This window comes from Aythya ferina, assembly GCF_964211825.1.
Source record: "Aythya ferina genome assembly, chromosome: 5".
Classification (NCBI taxonomy): domain Eukaryota; kingdom Metazoa; phylum Chordata; class Aves; order Anseriformes; family Anatidae; genus Aythya; species Aythya ferina.
In genome coordinates, this window is record NC_140301.1 from 40,054,867 (window position 1) to 40,069,313 (window position 14,447).

Here is a 14,447-nt window from a genome sequence, read left to right on the forward strand (position 1 = left end):
CAAGATGCCTACCTTCCCCAAAAGGATCCTCAAGTATCTGCAGCAGAACTCACCCATAACCCTTCTCCTTTAGTATTACAAGTCATCTTTCTTTGCATGTTGGTGTTCAGATTTTTCAACCACAAGACCTAATTTGATGTTCAAAGAAAAGCTAGAGTGCAAGAAATTCTTATTCCTAAATGCAGATTCCTATCTGAGAGCAGTTTTAAATTCCATCACCAGCTGCAGTAGATTACTTTCAACCATTCGTTATGCTGGTTCTGCAGAGATATCAAATGGATAAGTCTGGAAGAATTCAAGCTAGGATTCAAAAACGAAACAAACAAAAATCTAACATTGAAAAGGAAGGCCTTCTGCTCCTTTTATTCTCCGAAATATACTCCCAAAGCCCCTCTCATTTGAGAAACAAATAGCTTGGCAATTGTATAAGATCTTCAGACACCTGTGCACTGCAGTTCTAATTGTGGTTTATACAGTTCACTTCTCTCCGTGCTGGTTATGCCTGCCCCCTAGTCTCAGACCGAAGACAAAAAAAACAACACACAACTAACAGCTTAAAATATTTATTCTGGAGTAAAGCCAAGGTCAAGTACACACAAAAAAACTTCACACACCAAAAATGTCAAGACCTAAGACCAGGCGCTGACTCATGAAGCTAATTACACACAGAAAAATGATGTTCAAGTATTTTATAAAGCTTAAAGGAATAAATTCAAGTTAGGCTTCTAGTGTTAAGGGCAGTATGAAAGCCCATTTTACACCACAGTTAAAAATAGTGGCAAGTATACCTGAAGGGGACTTGACTAGGGTAAGTTATCACTAGAACAGATACAGCTTGGAAAAACTTTGACCACAAAGACCCACAGATGTTGGAAGCAAACAGCAGGATAGAAAGGGGAATGTTTTAACAAGAAGCACGCTAACGTTGTTTTTTTTGTCTGCTCATACCAAAAAGTAAATAACTTCTTCATGCCCTCCCAACCCTAGCAGAAGCCCAAGAATTCTTGATCATTTAGGGTTTCCTACCCCTGTATCTCTAAAAGGAATCTTCTTTACCTTGTAACACGCAGAAATGAGATCAAAACTGCTTGCTTGAGAACTCTTGAGCATAAAACACATGAAAAAACTAGGTGGAGAGGCCTGCACTGAATACCTGCATACAGCTAGGCATGAAATGGTTTTAAAGGTGAGCAGGTCCTTCTCAGAAGGCATGCAGGCAGAAGCAACGTCTAAACCCCCATAAAACAGCGCCCTGTGATGTGGCCTCCCTTGCCTATGCAGGGAGCAGGCATTTAGTGGCTGGGAGCAAAGCAGGTGAATCTTCAAAGTCACCATTTTGTCAAGTCTTATCAGTGGCCAGGGCACACAGGCCATGGAAAAATCTCAGCCCGAGAGCCAATAGGAACAAAGGGATTAAGAGTTATTAGGAGTAGAGAGAATTACATATTTACAGTACAGTTACTGAAAAATAATCGTGTAGTGATTATGTAAGCCCCTCTACTCCTTTTGGCTAATAATGTTGGGATACAAGCTGTATGGTTATGCAAGTCAGGACAAACAAATCCACTCAGAACACAACAAGGCACACTCACAGGAGGCTTGCAGTCCTGTTTCCAGTACGGCTTCCTTGGCCTCCAAAGGAAGAAATGAGTCCCTGCCAGTAGGTTATTTAATGGCTTGAGCTGTGAAGCTCTGTCAACAAGCTTCATGATCAGAGGTACCTGGAGGAAAGAAGCTCATACTACCATAGTCTGTATTTATTTCGCCAGATATGTCTTTACTTTGGAAAAGAGATCACATTTTTCAAGTGTTTTATAATCCTCAGATTCCTTACTGAAACTTCTTCCATGTAGATGTCTGAGGCCATTGAGACAACAACGAATTATCGACACTGATAGCCTCCACAAGAAGGTTTATGCTTTTTTATGACTGAACAATTTTACTTGATTTACATATGAAGTAAACTAAGACTCCTTTTGCCCTTAGTAAAATAATGTAACACAACGGAACTACATAGAGGATTTCTATAACTCCTAAAAATACAAGTCTGTATGAACAAATTCAAGTAAATTGTTGAAATCTCATTGTTCCAAGGCAAAAATCTCAACCTTAGTTCAAGTAGCATTATGGAAAGGCAGCAATACGCAGTTTGTGGGCTCTGGCTGTAGAAGAAAACCTCTACAATCACCTCCATCGCTTAATTCTTCTCTCCACATGAATCAAAGACATTTTCTTCATTGTGTTCTTTTATCCCTATCCTCTTCCTCCCCAGCATACACACTGTTTGCCTCAGTCCAGCTGTTTTTCAGTTATTCTACTGACTCATTTCAAGCTCTCAAGCCTCTTCTCCTGGCAACAATACCCTGAGCTTAGAATATTTGAAAGTTCAGAAGAGGATTCAGGGAATTCAAAACCATCTTTACCAACTCCCAGTTGGTCACAGAACATCTCAGGAAATGCACTGATTTAGAACTGCTACGGTGTTCACAGCATTCAAATGCCACTAGAGTCAAATCTAAATAAATACAGGGAAAAAACCACACATTTGGAAGAGTTAAAAATCACAGAAAGAGTGGTGTTATTCAGAGAAAATAACACTAAGTTTAATCCGACTGACTTGATAAAAAATTGCAATACCACTCAGGGCTGCTTGGAATAGATATTAACAGATAAACATGCAGACTCTGCTAAATTAAAACATTTTAGCTGTTAATGAGCTCAAACGCAACGAGGCAAGGCACAGATATAAAAAATAGAGCCAAAACCAAACCCTCCCAAGACCTGTGAACAAATACAAGAACATTCTGCATAAACACCCTTGCACTTCTGGTCCCCATGAGATTTAAGAAAACCTTGAAGCCATGACTCAAAAGAAATACAGAGGTATCGGTCTGCTGATACCTCCTGAGTACAGCAGAAAGAAGAAACCTCAGTTTCTTGAAGCTCAGAAATAAAGCATCCTAGTCAACTGTCATCCCTAAGGGGGGGATAAAAAGCCAAAACAAACAAACCATTCATTCTTTTTCTCTCCAGAAGACCTACTGAGAGCAGCCCAGTTAGCCTTATCACTCTGTACTCTTTGGCTTCCAAAAATCTCTTCATGTTTATTCACAATCCATGCATAGCACTGGTCTGAGAGCATGTCTACCATTGCTCTCTTCTTGTAAAAGCTGAATTAACAGTGCCATAGCAGACTAGTTAGTGTTCCTCATTCACTACCGGAAACCAAAAATTAGGGTATTGCAGCAAAGTGAAAAGGAAACCATCCAGAAGACAGCTCAGAAATGCAAAGCAGAAGAAAGATGGTGATGGCTATGAAGCGTCCCCATAATTTACTGTCTGGTGCGATTGCTCTGATGGGTGAAAGGTACTAAAGAAACCTTCCACTGAACTCATTCCACCTCACCAATGTCTCTCTCATGCCAGGGCGTGGAGGACACCACTGGATGTGGTATTACAGGTGCACCTCTACTCAACGACTGCTGAGTAGAGGTGGACAGTCACTGCTGGCTACGGTCCTATCAGCAGATGCACATGCAATCTTACATTTCTTCATTTCTTTCCAAAGCATTACCTACCTGCTACACATTCAACACCATTTCCTAACCATCAGTCCTTCACCCAGCCACTGCTTTGGTTATTGTTGGAGGAAGCCTGAGAACCAGAGACAGGAGTCTCTGAGAGGGAAGCAGCTGCTTTGTCCTCTGAGTTTTGTATATACACACATTGGCAGGCAGAAATTGTAAGCTTTTTTTTTTTCTTTAATTTAATATGCTCTCTCTTTTCAAGTAAGCCAGGTACTAGGGATGAAAATCTTGAGGCAACCCTCAGAACTATCTGTTGAAAAGCATACGACAGCTTGGCCTGCTACCCAGAAACATCCATCACCCAGCCCTTTTCTGTTGGGATTTGTGTTGAATGACGTCTTCTGCAGGTTAAGAATTAGTTTTTAGCATAAGAGCCCTGTGTCATCGTCGTTATCTCCCCAGGAGAGAAAAACAGGCTGAATGATTTTTAGATTATATGCTCTGATAAGAAGCAGGCTCCTGGATCCCTGTGTGCTCGTGCCACGCAGGCCACCTGCTCTATGGAGCTGCCACTGGGGACACCCTCAAATGGGTTTAGTAATAATGTTCTCTCCAGAGATGCACCTCAAAGCATGCTTTGAATGTACATCCTATATCACTGACTGAAAACCTGTATATAAAATCCCATCAACAGACAGGATCTAAGACCAGTCTCTAGAAAATACAGAATACAGAGGACATTTATTTCTTCCTAAACACAAATGTGTCACATCTGTGGGCAAACAAAAATGCAAATGAACACAGGAATTGATACAACAGGAACAATTAGTGATCTATCTGGTCAGGTGTCCTGTCTGCCTGCACCCAGTATCAGAAACATCACAGGAAAAAAAAACAACCCCATGATGAAGACAAATGGAATAATTGGTTCTGAAGCAGTTGATATTTCATACTTCATTTTATATTTTACCTTGATACACCTAGAAATTTTCTTAGCCATTTAATTGTCTGATTCTTTTTCAATAGCTGCTAAGCAGTCGCTCTAAAAAGAATCCCAGTGTGGCAAAAAGTTCTACGTGAAATTATTCATTGCATAAAAAGCATTCCTCTTCGCTTTTCTAATATGACTGGCTTCCATTACTTTTTTCCTGAATTCCACCCCCCTCATGCTTTTCAGGGCTGGGAGTCAATACAAATTTTCAATTTATCTTCTCAATTGCAGAGATGTAAAATAACAACCGTGTCACCTTTCAAAAATCAGAGGTCCCTTTTTTCCCCCCCTCACATTCTTATGAAGAAACCTCTTGATTCACAAGCAGCTCTCTAGAAACGAATGGTGTATTTCACACCATCTTGAAATTATTCCTGCCAAAGGAGTACCTGAAGCTGCAAGAGAGAGAAGTCAAGCAGAGGAAGAGGTGGGAAACAGCAGTGATCTGTAGCATGAAGACAGCAAATTACAACTACTTTACAACTTCTTGGAAAAAAAGATTTTGCAAGTTACATACAAGACAAAGCGTTTAGCAGCCTTATGGCCCTCCAAGCAGCCTGAAGCTTATACAGAAAGTGAAGGTCTAGAGAGCAAATGTTACTATGCTGTCTCTCTTCCTTTACAATATAATAAGCAAGGCTGTGACTAATTGTTGGCATGTTTGAACTTCAAATACTTCCTTTTCTGCTTCTGATCGTAATTCTGAACAATATTATTTTGGTGTCAAAAAGCATTACCTCAAATACAAAAGAGTCGTGCTACTTAGAGGTAAAGTTTTGCTTGATGGATGCAATTATTGGGCTAAAATGGCAGCAAGCTCCAGGAGACAGGACGTTAGCCTGTAAAAGGAAACCTAGTTTGTATTCCTGACACACTCACTCCTGCTACGTGCCTTCTCCATCCCTTAGGTCCCCCAGCAGTAACTGGTACACACCTTTCTCTGTCAAGTTCCCAGACTAAGGGAATAGGATTTCCTTGTTTCATAATAATCCCATTTTAGTTCCATGAATAGTGAGTGGTTCAGGTCTAAGGCTTAGATCCATGCCAACTAAATTAAGGTTCCTGACTAAGGTGCCTAAAAATCTCATAAAGATCCACAGAAAGAAACAACAGCCTCCAGAACAGGAGTTCAGCTTAAGACATGACTTCTTGTACAGCTCAGAGTGACTGCATTTCTAATTTGGAGAGTCCAGGTAGATGCTAAAAGGTAACAGCTGCTGAAACTGGTCCCAGACATCAGGTGCACCTTTTTGTGGTATTTTCTAGAGCTGCTTCTTAAGCAATCCATCAAAAGAGCCTTGGATGCTCCTGCAGAAAACCATTTTTATGTTGTCAAAGCCCTTCAAGGAATACTCCACTCGAGTTTGTTCCATACTTACCTGCTGCTAGAACTTGGAATGCCAAAGCACAGCAGAAGCCAAAACGTTCAACCAAATGCCAACATCAAAAGAAGAAAACTGCCGGGATGTTAGCTTGACAGGTAAATTAAAATACCATGATGTACATCTTGAATTATTATTATGGTGCTGCAGGGTGTACAAACACACAGCAAGGGATTTCTGTCCTAAGGCACTCAGAAGAGACACTACACAAATACAGACAGACAACACAGAACAGTGTCTCAAACCCAACACATCATTAACAACCGGTCATCAAGACTTCTACAGAGACCGTACAACAAGTGGAAGACAAATGAGATTGCTCCCTGGGTGTTTATATGGTATGCTTCCCACGTGTGTGGAAGATTTAGATTATAGCTTGGATGCCAACTTACCGGAGTGTCAACCATTATACCTGGCTCACAGGGGTAAGTTAGGGACGGAAGAGCAGTAGTGTTCATAGTCACCACGAAAGAGGGATTGCAGATAGTTTGTTGGAGACAACTACAGCTTAGAAGTAACAAAGCACCTTGCCTTGCATATTCGTACAAATAACAGTTGTACAGAAGTTCTATGAAACTGCATATTTACTAAAAAGAAATAAAGATAAAAGAACACAGAAATACAGGAAACAAAGTCCAGCAGAACCAAAGTTTTCTTCTTGCACAGGAAAGATTACTCACTTCTCAGCTTTGCTGCCATAGCCAGTTACCATCTGAATCATTACACTCCATCTACACCCCACTGTCCTTATGATTTAACTAGAAGCAGTGACACCCACTCTAAATATCATCAGCATCCACAGTCTCTCCTCCCCCCATATGCAAAGGCCCTACAAATCCCTATTGTCACAGCCTCGGAGTCTTCCCCTCTCCAGGACAGATGCTGTTGCTGCTGCCTTGAAGAAATTGCATCCTGCCTGGCAAACCAGCAGCAGGTCCAAGCTGGCGAGTACTGCGGGACTAGGCAAAAGGATGAGTGCTTAACACTGCCTTTCGTGCCGAGCTTATTGAAAGATCACTGCTTATTTGCCCATATGACACAAATACCAAGCTAACTGGCAGACAAGCAGATGGACAGACAAACAATGTAAGCCAGGAAAGAGAAGACTACTAAAAAGGCTCGCCCAAGTGCTGAACATTTAAAGAATACTTTGAAATCCTGAAAACAGATTTTGTTGCAGGGTACAGCATGCCAGCATTAAATTCCTTTCTCGTTAATCCATGGATGCGTTGGCTTTTGTTTTACCCACTAGGCAGGGGGCACTCAAAATCCTCATTAGGAAGTGATCTGCAGCTATGCACCAGAGAACAGGGAAGAGTACAGTCTGCAGGATTTAAGATTTTTAGTTAAGGCACTGCTCTGCAAGAAGAGAGAGCAGCAGGTACATTTTCATTGCCATCTGCTGGATACAATGGACCACTCTAATGAAGGTTAGAAAGCGCTGTTTTCCATTTATCATCATCAACACATACCAACAGTTCCCTCCTCTTCATACACTGCCTAAACGCAGATCAAAATTGAAGTTGCCTTAATAAGCACTTATTATTCCCCAGACTCTCAAGTTATCCAAGAAAGCAAGTGAGCCAACAGTTAAGATGTTTGGATGAGTAAAAATGCCCACATGTTACTACTGTTGAGAACTGAGAAGGTTCTGACAGTGGACATTATCTTAAATTACACTTGATGAGAAGAACTTGATGTCTAAGGTACAAAACATATTTCTGCACCAGGCCCATGATATTTTCTATCCCAGAACGGTGAATATTTCTTTTTGCAGGAAGCAGTACACTGAAAAAGTCATAATACAAGAAGTTCTTTCCTTTGCCCCAAAGAATATTCTTCCTTTTAGAAAGTCCAACACATAGCTAAAGTGGTAGAAAAACTGATTTGTCACAATGAAATGGAACAGAACACTACTCTGAAGAGACAAGGAACTTCTATTCCTAAGGAAGACCAACACAGCAAATATCCTAGAAGTTGAGGCCAGCTATTTATTAATACAGAGGGAATAAAAAGTCAGCTGACCTCTAACATGAGGAACAACTTTGACTTTTGTGAATTATAACATGTTCTGGTTGATCAAATTGCAAAGCTTCATTAAATGTCTTAACAGTTTCCAGAAACCTCCAATGCTAAGGATACCAATAATTTCTTATAAAGGACATCTGGGACTTTCCTCTTGTGGTAACGAAATCAAAGAATTTCTGGACACTGGTGGGATGACTCTCATCATCTATCATGTCTTTTAGACAGTCTACTGAATCACCTGGATTAATAAATAAATGAGGTAGACATGAAATGGGGTCTGGCATGAGGTCCATATAATTGGTATAATAGGTACAGCAACAGACTGTATTCCCAGGCCCTCAAATAAAAAAAAAATGTACTTGCTGACATGAAAAACCAGCAATTGTTAATAAACAGATATTCTGCTCTTCAACACTCCATATGGCAATCTGATGGATTAAACACCAGCAGTGTGATCACTCTAAAAGCTCATCGTGAGATGATCTGGGAAAATCTATCTACAATTTACGAATTCTGGTTAATTTAATTAAAATGCTGCATCACTAAGTGCCTTAATATGTAGAAAGCCATAAGCTTGTGAGGCTCCTGGCACATGCCTGTTTTCAGAAGATGCTGCAGAATAAACCAGCGAGAATCTCTCCTCTTTAACTAGGGATACACAAAGGAAGACTCCTGAACTAGAAAATCAGTCTAATTTAGATGCAGGAAGAAAAGAGCAGGAAAAAAATCCAAAAGAGGCAAGCAGAAGGACAAGTGGTAGAGTAAGACCAAGGATGACAGTAGAATGAGAGGAACAAGCTGTCAAGGCACTGGGGGCTTCTCTGAAAGGTGCCAGCCAAGGTAAAGGAAAGTAGATGGGTTATAAAGTTAGTCTGCATGTTGATAGGGAGAGAGATTCAGAAGAGGAACTGCAAAATCCTTAGATGTTCTCATGTTGTACTGAATGCTGCAGAAAGGTGAGAGCACAAAGACTGGCAGAGGCACATACAGATCAGGGCTTTTTTGACCTACATCTGTCTTTAATTGGCAACTGTACCAATTAAAATATGACTGGATTCAAAACCATTTATAAAGTCACCATGGTCCGTGCTTTTGAGAAGAGCTTTAATGCAAACTGCCCTTGAGTTTGGAGATTGAGAAAGGATGGGCTTCAATGACTCAAGGATCCAAGACTGTAAATACATGAGGGGACGAAGGCCAGGAAGTCCCCAAAGAGAAACAGCCCACGATCAACACACTTGGCCAGAGGTAAGCCCAATGCTGTAATCTACCTTTATGAAGGGAGGTTTGAGATCTGGCTTCTTCAACTGAGACAAGCAACAGTGCATACACAATTAATTATTGCAATTTAGCTAAAGGGTGGTACCTGTTCATTTTCAATTTGGTGCCAACACTATCAAAGCGAATCCATGAGGCTGAGCCAAGCATAGACACTTTCTTCTTTGTTAGAAGCATGGTTGGGTGAAAGAACACAGATATTCCCATGCAAAATCTCTTACCAAAAAAAAAAAAAAAAAAAAAAAGGTGGTCAAGCTGCTGGAATCTGGAAGCAGATGATAGTCTGGGGAACTGAGATGGAAAACCTCTTCCATGTCTGCAGCAGCTCAGGGTTACTGGAAGCCAAGGCACTCCCAGTGCTATCATTACTATCTCTGACATGGACATTAATACTTCTCTTCCATTTAATATCTACTTTTGTTCTTTATAAGCTAAAGAGAACTTAGCAGCAGAAGCTGAGAATGCTTCAGGGTTTCCCAGGCATGACTGCTAACATCTGAGAGGAGTCTGGAAAGTTGTGTTACCAAGGAGCTGTCATGGAAGAACAGACAGGAGATTTCCTGCTACTAGTGTCTCAGTCCACACTAATTCAGCAAAACACCTTTTTTTTTTTTTTTTTTTTTTTACTTCTGCTTGCAGTCTCAAAACACTCTAAAATCAAGAGAAAAATTTTTAGAAGGAAGCAACATCAAGTTTCCTCAGAGCCACACTCAGCTGAGGCTCATCTCTTATTAAAAAAACATTAAATAATTTTGGATTTTGTTCTGCAGATGGATTATCTGGTATTATCCTGTTTATTTGGAGAAACAGGAGCAGTCTCTCCAGAATGGCAATTTGTCCCCCACTTACACTGGCAGATGAGGTTTTGCCTGCAAAAGAGGATCTGCTGACTTCCTGCAACAGAGAATAGGGCATGCGAAGTCGTGAAGAAGGCCTGATCATGTTCTAAGTCTAGCACAGTATCATAAAGAAAGACTGTCACCTGTTAAAGCGCACTTCAGCTATATTTCTACAATGCATCGCATAATGAGAAATAACATTGATATTTTACAATGATCATCCTTGTATTAACCTTTCCCACATTAGCAGAACTCAGAAAATTTGACATGGAGTAAATAATAAAGCCACATGATTAGTGAATAAAATCCTGATTTGAAAAAAGCCCGATCACATTTTTCTTTCAATATCCAATATCAACTCCATGCTTCCTCTAGACTATTTCCAGCTGCTTTTTAGGAGAGGCATCTGAGCATGCTGGAGCCAAAGGTAATTATTTCCCTATTCAAATAGAAGAACACTGAACTTCTACACTATCAAAAGCATAAGGACCTAAAAAAAGAGCCCAAGACTGAAAGCAAGATGGGGAAAAAAAAAAAAAAAAATCCTCCCCCTAAGTCTCCTCTGCTTCAGAGAGACCGAGTAGGCTGGTTTCAAAACAAGAGCAAGTGATATAACCAAACAAAAGCAGATCTGAAAGGTGAGCAAACCCCACAAGCCACACAGTCATTATTACTGTGTCGACAGCACACTTGTTAAAAATGTATATTTTAATTTTCTGTATTGCTAAAGGTCCCAATTTGCCCAGGGATCTAGCTAAGCTGCCATTTTCTACCACGACAGAGTCTAATCTTTATTTAATGGATTTAGCATCTATCTTCACTAGAGTGGTCTCTAAGGGAAAGGGGAGGGGAGTATGAAGGGGCATGAAGAGATGATCAGAGCCCCCCTCTCCTTCATCCATCCGGCGCTCATGTTTGTGTTCAAAATTCAATTACCTCCTTATTGATACTTCACAGAGATATTTAAGCTGCAAACATGAAGCCCTGATTTCCCAGGGGGCCATGCCCCTCTCTATTTCACTGCTCTGCTTCCCCCAGGGTGAATTCCTGAGGCGTCCATATTAATAGGTAATCAGTCACAATTCATTTATTAAACAGCTAGCAAGGTTTATCAGCCTGCCCTGATTAGCCGGAAGAAGCCACTGAATTCCTAATTTATTTATGGAAATGTAAGTGTCTTTTTGAATTCCATTCATGAAAGAGCGGGGTGCCGTGGGCCTGGCACACTGAATTCTAACAGGGAAGCAGCAGAAAACCCAGGGACTGGGGACTCTGCAACTTCAGCCTGGGAAATACACCACAGTGACACTACCTTGATCAATGGATTTAGGGCCAGAACCTCACGGAAGCATTCAGAAAACAGCTCTTCAGAGAGCAGGTATTGCCACCCGCTGCAGCCAGAGAAAAATCCTTAAGTGGAGCAAGTTACAGGGTTAAGCAACACTAAGAAACTGGGTAGAAATAATGAAGAAATAGAAGTATTAAGGAAAAGTTTCAATAAAACATTCAGAACAGTGCTGAAGACAACTGCCACGTAACACAAATATACACATTTACACAAAGAGTTCAGCTTTTTGAACATTTCAAAAGTTATTTTTGCTATCATCAATCCAATCAAAGCTGTTTTTAAAATGCAACAAACGTTGCCACTCTGTTTTCCAACTAAGACACAGCAGCTCAACGATGCTGCTGGATTACCAGAAAGGGAAAACGGCTAATAAGAAAAAATCATTCTTCTCTATTGTTTAATAAGAAATGGAGAAATTGATAAAATAAAGCAAAAAGACTTATGCACATATGTACCACATCTTAAGGCACCTAGGACACATTTGCTAATAACATAAAGCTTATATATAGGCTGCCTCTAAAGGTTCAAGGCCACCAGGGCTAAAAAAGAAACACCTTTTTATTCATTTCAAATATGCAGTCATCTCTGAAACTTAGATTTATCTGAATTTTACCTACCATAGCTACTTAAACATAAACTGATTTGGAATGGAATACTACAGAAAATGCTTATTTCCTTTTTCTCTCCCTACAAAACTGCCAAGTTTCACTGTTTCCTGCTCTACGTTTAGCAACTTTCCCAAACAGTTCAACTGGCAGTTAAAAATTGGGATTGTGTTCCTAACCCTGCACACGAGCAGGATGTCCCTCAGATGGGTGCAACAGCCAAAAGGTTGGGTTTAATTCTTTTTTTCCTTAGTGTTTCAGATTTCAAGACTGACAAGATTTAATGATCTACAGTGTTATGTGGAATACAGACAGAAACATGTTTTAAAAGGCTGTATTTTTGTAATATTAATTCTGAGACGCTTATCAGACATTTTGTTCAGTTATTTCAGTACTCTAATCTGGTTACTAACTGGCTAGGAAAGCACTCAAAACTAACAACCCAGAGCATAAATAATGGAGGGTGCAGATGCCACTATACAATATTGCATTACACACAAAAATTACCTCCATTCAATTACGATTATTTGAAAAAATATTTAAAATAGCAATACAAAATCCTACATGGCTTAAAACTGGCTACGCCTATGTCTACCCTCTGAATTTACAAGCAAAAGCTAAATTGGTACACACAAGGGTTTAATTTGCTTAAGAACTCATTATGCAAAAATTTTACTAGAGTGCTAAAATCTATATAAAAATCCTGCTTCACCTAAACTAGTGCAACCCACACTCTGAAATAAAAAGAGATGATTTCCTCTCAAGCTACAGTGGTCAGACATGGAAAGATGTAGTGCATGCAATAAATACATCCAAGCACTGGGAGGAACGAGTGTCTGAATTCTCCAGAAGCTGAACGCTGCAGGTGTTTAAAGTCAGGGGTGGCATGGGGAAACGAATCCTGGAAGAGGCATCTTTCACCACCTGAAAAAGTAATCAATCGCCTAATTGTTATCAGCCCGTGTTTTATGCAGACAAGGGTAATTCAGTGTAGATTTCCTACTATGAAGAGCAGCTTCTAGAGGAAGGGAAAAAACAGGATTTGTAGTGGCAGACATCACACGGTTGTGCAACAGGCCCAGACATCTCATCAGGATGTGGCTCTCAACAGCCAGTTTCTCCAAGCCTCATTGCTTGGGAACTGCCAACGCTACCCGTGAAAATAAAACAACCTGTTCCCCTCCTGCATCTAGCCATACTTCAACCTTTTCCCTCTTCAGCAGTAAATTCACAGTAACGATTTCAAGCTATGACTTTGTGGAATAAATAAGAGCAAACACACCACTGAGCAGGTTAAACAGGGCACTTGTGCATGTTCTCATTGTGAAGCTCACTGAACTTCCAACCCCATGTTATTTTCACTGCCTCAATACATAAGTTCCTTACACAGAAAAGAGCAGCACCATTCAGGACAGACGTCCACCCCATGCTGCCCAAACATTTTGGAGACGATGAGCTATAGTTACTTTGCAATTATTTCTAGTCTTCACAAATAGGAAGAAAGCTTTCAAAACACAATCAAGTGAATGCAATGCAGCACTCTTCCTAAAACTGAACTCAATTGCTCCAGAAGATGCAAACTGGTGTCATTTATATCAGCAAATGCTTCTTCCTTGGTTATGCTGAAAGCATCAGCACTAGCACTGGAATTATTACACAATGCTGCATATGTTAGCACATGCACACAGGCAGTGGGCTTACCTGCCAGCTAATTTAGCATTACAACAGAGGACACAGCATTATAATCTTAAACTGCTCAACTCATCTTCAAATTGGTCATTAGAAGTCCATACTAATGAACCAAAATCTCATACAAGAAGCCCAGGAGAACCCAATATGATCCTGCACATCCAGCGAGCTCAATGCAGAGCTACGATTTTTGTCCTTGCATAAAACCCAGAGGAAGGGTCTGGAAATAAAAGAACCCAAAATAATACATAGGTATTAAGTCTTTTCTAAATGCCACTGGACACAAACTGATGGTGAACACCTATTACTCTCCTGCAAATTACTGTTCACACTTTTGTCCTGCCTCATCCAGTCATCCATCTTAGCCATTCATTTCCAGCTCTCCCACAACAAAGCCCATATACTTCTAAGGTTACTACAGTAACGAACTGCAGGGTTATAATCAAGGAAAGGATAATTATTTCCCGTCTTTCTTGCACACATGGTCAGTGCTGATAACAACATACTTCTAGTGACTTACACAAGGAACTCTGCAAACAGCATCTAGAAAAATTATTTCCTACACTCCTTAAATACTGTAGCTTATGTGGCAGCAGTTCACACGCACAGCAGAACATAGTTTAGGATAAAAATGAGAATCTCTAATTGGCACTGCAGAGAAAATTAGATTGTAATTGCATATGCTGTATTTTGCTGATGACAACGAGGTTAGCGTTTGCAAAAAAAAAAAAAAAAAGTGTTATGAGATCTTTAATGACAA

At 40.3% G+C, this 14,447-nt stretch overlaps 1 protein-coding gene across 2 annotated transcripts in view; it reads right to left on the bottom strand.

The window, feature by feature from the left end:
• Positions 1–14,447, bottom strand: part of LIN52 (lin-52 DREAM MuvB core complex component) — a 43,222-nt gene that overhangs the window by 10,475 nt on the left and 18,300 nt on the right. Inside the window, exon 6 of one of the 2 annotated variants that reach the window (XM_084521456.1) lies at positions 11,430–12,922. The exons of the other annotated variant lie outside the window; for it this stretch is intronic. Coding sequence (XP_084377582.1) covers positions 12,759–12,922 — 164 coding nt within the window. The 3' untranslated portion in view covers positions 11,430–12,758. Of the gene's footprint in view, positions 1–11,429; positions 12,923–14,447 lie in introns of those variants that run through there. 2 annotated transcript variants of the gene reach the window in all.